This window comes from Cyprinodon variegatus, unplaced genomic scaffold, assembly GCF_000732505.1.
Source record: "Cyprinodon variegatus isolate N-32 unplaced genomic scaffold, C_variegatus-1.0 Scaffold18, whole genome shotgun sequence".
Taxonomy (NCBI): domain Eukaryota; kingdom Metazoa; phylum Chordata; class Actinopteri; order Cyprinodontiformes; family Cyprinodontidae; genus Cyprinodon; species Cyprinodon variegatus.
Window position 1 is genome coordinate 1209952 of NW_015150471.1, and position 7371 is coordinate 1217322.

Consider the following 7371-nt stretch of genomic DNA (forward strand, 5'->3'; position numbering starts at 1 on the left):
CTCTGCAGCAGACAGGAACGGAAGGGCCATAAAGCTTGTGTCCAGTGCTTATGCTGCATTCAAGCTGTCCGTGTGTCCTTTATATCTTGGGAGAGAAAGAAAAGTTGTAACCGTACCAGTAAAGATAAACACATAATGTAATATGGGTCAACGACTGCTATAACTAAACAGTAATAAGAAAATCTACATATAAAGGATGAAAAATTTGGGCGTGCAGGCGCAGCGGTCAGCAGGCACAACCGGAGGCCTTAGTCCTCAACACGGCAGACCAGGGTTCGAATCCGGCCTGTGGTCCTTTGCCACATGTCCCTCCCCCACTCTCATACCCCTTTTCCTGTCAATCTACTGTTGAAAAAACAAGCCACTAGTGCTAAAACATACTCAAAAAAAGAGGAAAATTTTAGCTACCTTGTCCCCAAGGTATCATTTACAACAGCTTTTAAGTCCTCATTACAGAGCAGTCTTCAAGGCAGAAGTGGGATGATGGCAGACAGAGTTAGTCGCTTGTTTTCTGACAGTGCTAGTGTGGCTTCTTTCAATGGTTTAAACACCAGGACCAAATCTTCAGCAATCTTTCCAGCTTTTTTTTCATTCCTTCCCATGTCTTCTCAAAGGAGAGTAGCAGAGATGGCTGGCTGTTGCTCTAAAAGTGTTCCAGCATTTCCAGTGTGCTGTTCCCTCTTGTCATGATATCCAATGTTAGCATGTTCCCGGCAGTTGAAGCAACCTCTATGTGGTATGCCTTTGTACTCCAATGAAAGAATGTTGCTATGCACTTCACACGAACAAGCAGACACAGCAGGAGTTTTTAGAATAGCCAACATGCATTATCTCTACTGCACGAACTATATTTGCAGTATTGGCCCTAACAACTAGGGTTGCCAACCATCCCTTGAAAAATGGAATCATTCAGTATTTAGAAATAGTCTCTGTCCCAAATTAAGTGGAAAAGGAACACATTTTGTCCCATTTTACCATGAGAGTAAAAACATAGTCAGTAAAAAGCTAATGGAAAATGAAGAACAAGAGCATGTCAGATACAAAACTTAGGGTAAACTTGTTACCTGGCCCTGTCGTTCGTTGTGACCAATGAGCTGACAATGTATATGTAATGATCCAGAATCACCTCATCCCATTGGTCAAGCCAAGTGTTGCCCACGGAGAAGATAGCAGGAGACAACAGAGCAGTATGGGGGACGAATGGAGTAACTTAAATGCTGACGCTGCTTTACTCAGCTTTACTCTGCAGAACTCAAAGACAAACAACTCCTCACTGCTGCAAGAGCTCAGAGGAAAGACAACTGGAAAAATTAGGATATTGCCACATAATGTGGCCTTGAGCTAATGATTTTTTTTTCCAGTTTTACACCTCTAGCCTACAGTCATTGCATTTAAGGCACAAACATGTTTACGAGTTTGCACAAATTTCCTGTTGCACCGAAAATGTGCATGATTTATTTATTGTTTTATATGAATTTTTACAGTTTGATGTTAGGCACGACAGGCTTATATTTAAGATACTTATTTTACTCAGCAAAGTTTGTTATTTTGTATGAAAGTGAATTGCTGGACAATAATTTGTATTCCATGTTTTCATGTCACTCACAAATATGCATTTAATTCAAAGCAGATTTGAGTCAAACAATAAAAAAAATCATTTCACACAAAAAGGGGGGCTAAAAAAAAATTACCAGGCCAGGAGAGGTAAAGGGAATCGAATCAGGGAGTTGGCAACCCTACTAACAACTGCTGGGTCTTTGCTGATCCTCCATTCCTGTATGGCTCCCCTCAACATATCGGCTATAAATGCAGCGGCGTGGCTCAAGCTAACCTCGGTGGTCTGCAGAACATGACACATGAGGCGCCATTTATTGTCAACGTTGCAGAAGTCAGTCATGTAGGAATGCTTTGACAGAGATGTCCATGTGTCACAAGTTATGCCGACTCTCTGCTAGCTGCATTTTCTTTTTGTTGTTGTCTTTAACTCGTGTGTAACTCATAACAATCTGAGTCAGATGTTTGTGTTGCAACATAACCTAGTGTGGTTCCAACTTGTGAAAGAACCGCTTGAAGCCTTCATTTTCCACTGCAGAGTACAGGCGTGAATCTTTGTACACAAAAGTCGCGATGCCCTCTGTGATCTTAATCTGCTGGTAATGGCAGCGAGTCCATTTTTTTTGCTTTGCTCAGGAAGGTTTGTTGTCAGATGTTAGCATAGGGTGATATATTGTCAAGTGATTTCTGAGATTTGTAGCATTTCTGCAAAAAACGACCGCCACTTGGCCGATCTTGCCAACCACTTTGGTTTTATCCCCCTCGTTGTCTTTAGTTGTTTTAAATCCAGACATCAGATTTCAGTTAATGTCAATTTAACATCACTTATGATAGGATACAGTAAAACCAAATGATATAATGTCCTTTACATCGATTTAGCAAAATTTTTTTCCTAAACATTTTATGGCCCAGCCCTACATATAGGACAGGACATAGAAAGGCTTCTAGGGAGGAGTGTCAGGGTTACAGGCAGTTCCAGGATCATCAAAATAGAGAAGATTGTCTTTTGAGTTTGTGAATGGTAGATTTTTTTTGTGCATGTTTATGTGGCAATGTTTACTATCTGAATCTATTTTTCCTCTCCACTGTTGCTACAAGCATGCTTAGTGTGAGGGATTGTATTTGAGTCAATGCAATCAACTGGTTTTCCTTAGATAGAAAACTTTGTATCAATTTGACTGGATGATCTGGTTGAACTGTAAAGTGCCTTGAGATGACATGTGTTGTGAATTTGGCGCTATATAAATAAACTGAATTGAATTGAATTGAATCTAGGTGCTACATTAGTGCTTCATTGTTGTTGTCCTGATGTTTTAGAGAAGCATGGGAACTGATATTTGCAGATATATGTAGTTTAGAAATTTATAAAATGACAGATTTGGTATGTAAATAAAGCAATAAACAATTTACTTCCTGGAAATATTCAGAAATAGTTTTTGAAAAAAGTTTAACCTTAAACATCAGCGGCCATGCATAACATTAAAACGTTTGTGTGTTAGTGTTACCAGGAAAAGATGTTTTGTGTTATTGAGTCTGATGTCATGGTCCGGCGAGACCCCTCCTTGCTGCACAAACACTTTGTCAATGTGCAGCGATGAACTGAGATAAGAACCATTCAGCGAGTGGGAAATGAGCTCAGCAACCAGCTTTTGGCAATAATCTGCAGATTATCTCTCTGTGTGTAATGAAAGACGGACCAATAAATCCGGTGACAGCTAGGATCATTTCAGGGTTGTTTTTTTCTTTTTTTCCCTGTTTTTAAATTTTTAAAACTACTGAAACGACTTCAGTAAATTAGTTAAAAATGTTTACCAACTTTTCATTTTTTCAATTGCTGGTGTTAGTCATCATGTTTATTTTCAGGCGTGACAGAAGGTTGTTTCATTTAGGATAACTTAAAGTAAAAGAAGGTATAGCTAATCTTTTTGTCAATATATTTGGATGTAATTAATTGACTTTTCTCCCTCTATTTGTTTTTATCACAAATAGAGGGAGAATAAGTCTATTAGCTTTTAGGAAAGGTGTGGGCTGTCCACTATTCAACTATAGGTGCTTCTGCATAGATTTAATAGATTCTGTCTTGTTTTATTTAATCATTTCACTTTTTGCACACAACACTCTACATCTTTATTTATCTTCCTTTTTATTGTTAGATCTTCTGATTAGGGCTTTGCATGGCCAAGATCAAGAGCTTTTAGAGGTCTGACCAATCGACTTCACAAAATTGTACTTGAAATGTTCCTCTAGCCTTTCAGTGAATGTTTCTAAACATAGAAAGCAGTGCATCTAAAGGACGTCCTGCTGGTAGGCTGGTCTGTTTCCATAATTTCAGAGAATAGTCAAAAAAGTTTAGATATTTCCGTAATCGTCCTGCTGCTGAAATCTGGCTGAGCAATAGTTGTATTAAGCTGCTTCTCTAAGAATCAGTTTGAAGATGTGAGAAGAATTACACTATGATTTAATGGAACAAAAAAATCAGTTAATATAATCACTGGTGAACAGGCTGCTGAATCATTTCAGTCATTTTCAAATTATTTATTTTCGGGATTTTGGAGCTTTTGGCCGTTTGATAAATACCCTGCATGAAAACTCTCCCTGCTCCCAACAAGTGTTAAACTTTATAACCATCACTGCTACCAACAAGCCCAATAAATGTTTAAATCCCTGCTGTTTCAGCAGTTACTGTTAAAATTATCCTATGGTGTTTTCTCAGTGAAGATAAACATGAATATTTTGCACATTTTTCATTACACTTCTTAATTATGTGTATGCTATTTTAGTCTTTGGTTTGTTCATTGTGTGCATCCACATGTATGTGGGTTTCACTTTGCTGCTGGTAAACTTGAGTTTCCTCAGTTTCCTGTTTTTTTTATTCCATTTTGTAGTTGTTGTTTTTTCTTTTTTTGTGGTAAAGCAGGTCTAAAAATAAGTGTTGGCACAGAACTGAGAGCAATTAGATCCTCACCCTATCTTCGCAATCTATGTGCCACTAATCCCGAGTGATTTGAGTTCACGCTTTGAGCAGAACGGAGATCTAGAATCCAGGTGTTAACCAGGTTTGTCACATTAAAACAAATGAGAGACTCTCTGATCTGAATATTGCTGCTGGTTTGGAATCTCCTTTTTTTTTGTAAAGTATTGTAAAAATTGTCCTTTATTTTAAACCATTTTTCTACTTTTAGTGTCAGAAGTTGTATTTAGGTAATTTAATTAGTACCAGGGAAACATGATGTTGGATTACCGGGGCAGAGATGGGTTAAAGATTTAATATTTGAATTTTACTGGCCTTTAATTGAGCGTATGCTGGCTTGAAGTAAATTGAGTTGAGAGAGAAGGAACCAACACTGGAAAAACGATCTAGAAACAAGTAAAATTGTCTTAAATTAGGTGTATTTACCTTTAATTTGAGTAGGTAAATGAGATGATTTGCCAATGGAATGAGTATTTTTACTCTTTAAATAAGATATTTGGATAAAATGCACTTGAAATAAGACAATGCAACAGTGCTTTCTTATTTTGAATGTAAATTGTCTTGTCCCATTGGCAAAATGTCTCTTTTATCTCCTCAATTCAAGAACAAATGCACTTATTTTAAGAAAAAAATGACTTATCTAGATTTCTATTTTTTTCAGTGAAAGACAGCCGTGTTGGGGAATACAGCCTCTCCACCGCTGCACTGTGTGTCTTGAAGTATATATTTTTTATTTGTTTTAATCTGAATCTATTTTCATCAGCTTCAGTTACAATAAAATCATAAAATTAATTTTAAAAATAACCTCTATCCTTCACCTCAGTAACAACTGTCATACTGCAGAGTGTTCTAGTCTAAGAAAGTGGTGCATTCACTGACCATAAAAAGATTGGGTTTTTGAGCCGTTAACAGGATGACCTCAGGTCAGGAATGATCAAAGTGATTTATTCCTCTGTGTGTCTCTGAGATACCATTATTCAGAAATGAGCTTGATGCTTTCATCCACCTCTGAAGGACGAGTGCCAAACATTGGCGAGGAAGGTTTGAGGGAAATCTGTTATTGTTGCATATTTAACTGCCACCTAAATACATTTCCATCTAAAAACAGATGAAAATAGATGGAGTAGTTGGTAGTCAGTGCTAAATCAGGACCTAGATTAGGGGGTATGTAGAGAATGTGTATATCTGACTCCATGGGTGTGGCGGACTTCAGCTCAGCATTGCAGTCATGAAACCAGAGACACACACCCTGGCTGCTGATATCGATTGCCTCGTATTTTCACCGTGGTTCTTGGTTTCTGTTTCGGCTTCTGCGTCCCGTCCCATACAGCGGTGCCTGACGCTATTCTGCTGCTTATACCAACCCACTCATACAAATACTCACACACAGCATCGCATATGTGTAGGCAGAGCATATTTATGCCACTGATTGTGCAAACTGGAAGCAGCAGCTAATTGAATTTGCTCTGCTGCAGACCCATTATAGACTTTCATTTGCAGAGGGTGCATCTAGAAAAGCCCTGGCTTATGAAAAACATGGTAATCAACATTTTAAAATGATTTTTGTAGCTTTTGTCAAATGATTGCAGCAATGGTTGATGTGGGCTGTCAGCGCCGACCTTAACCAGTGGGAAGGACTTGCATTGAAGGCAATAAACATTTTCATCATCACATCTCTGTCATGTGCAGGAAAACGAGTCGAAGAAACCTTCATCCGAGATGCAGTAAATCTTTCATGTTGGTTGGTTATTCTTGGCTCCTTGCAGTGCAGCTTAACACAGCAGAAATCCTAAAAACAGTTTATTGTTCAATCAGTTTATAAAAAATTAAAAAAAATTAAAAACCACTGATCATTTTTCCAGCTGTCATTCAGCCTGTCTGAGCTCCACACCCATATATTAACCTCACTTTTAATTCTTTTTTTTTTTTCTTTTTTTACGAGGAGCCTTCAGGGACTTGCTGAAGGCTTCAAATGTATGAGATCAGGGCTGATGAAGGTGTTACAGGGACATGAATCAGTGGGCAGATGTCTCAAACATGGGCAAAACTAAGCTAACGAACCCTCGTCTTCCTCTGTTTTTTCTTCTCCTCCAGACGGATGTAAACGCCTGTTATCTGCGAGCAGCTCGGGCTGGAAATCTTGAGAAAGCTTTGGATTACCTGAAGAATGGGGTCGACATTAATATTTGCAATCAGGTAAGCCTGAGATTCAAAAATATCACAATTACGTTGCAGGACACTTACTGTAACCTGGAAGAATGTAATGTTTTCAAAGATGTCCAGTTAGAATGAATGTAAAATATGTTGAAATGTATTTAAAGAACAGTGTTCTAACATTTTCACATGGCTGTCTGCTTGGCAGAAAGGAAGAAGCCATTTTCCTACTGTGACAAATTTTTGTAGAAACACAGTGGAAGTTTTTTAAACCTTCCACTGTATCTCAATGTAGTTTGGTATAAATAAACACCTCACTCCAAATTAGGGACAGTTTAACCACAAAAAGAACAATGGTTGTGTTGGTATTATGATCCGGGGCCATTTGTCTTCAGCTGAAGCAGGGAACGAATCCATGCACCGCAAAGTGTTTTGCAAAAAAGAAAGATGGAGATGAATCAAAAAGCTATAGTGGAGGATATTCTTTTTCTGGGTGGATCATCAAAATAAGTGGTCCTCCTAATTGTTAATCATTCTGGTGATATGTTTATGAACAGTAAGGCCGTCCTATGTGCTCATACCCATTTTCACTTATCGGTGGTGAGTCTGACATTTTTTAAAAGTTGCTGTTTGGCAGTGGTGTCAAAAGTACACACATTTGTTACTTAAGTAGAAGTATAGATACTGCAGTT

General features: G+C 38.2%; 1 protein-coding gene across 1 annotated transcript in view; it reads left to right on the plus strand.

Annotated features, from left to right (window-relative positions):
• Positions 1-7371, plus strand: part of LOC107092921 (ankyrin-3-like) — a 168710-nt gene that overhangs the window by 36427 nt on the left and 124912 nt on the right. The window contains exon 2 of the mRNA XM_015387702.1: positions 6620-6721. Coding sequence (XP_015243188.1) covers positions 6620-6721 — 102 coding nt within the window. The remainder of the gene's footprint in view (positions 1-6619; positions 6722-7371) is intronic.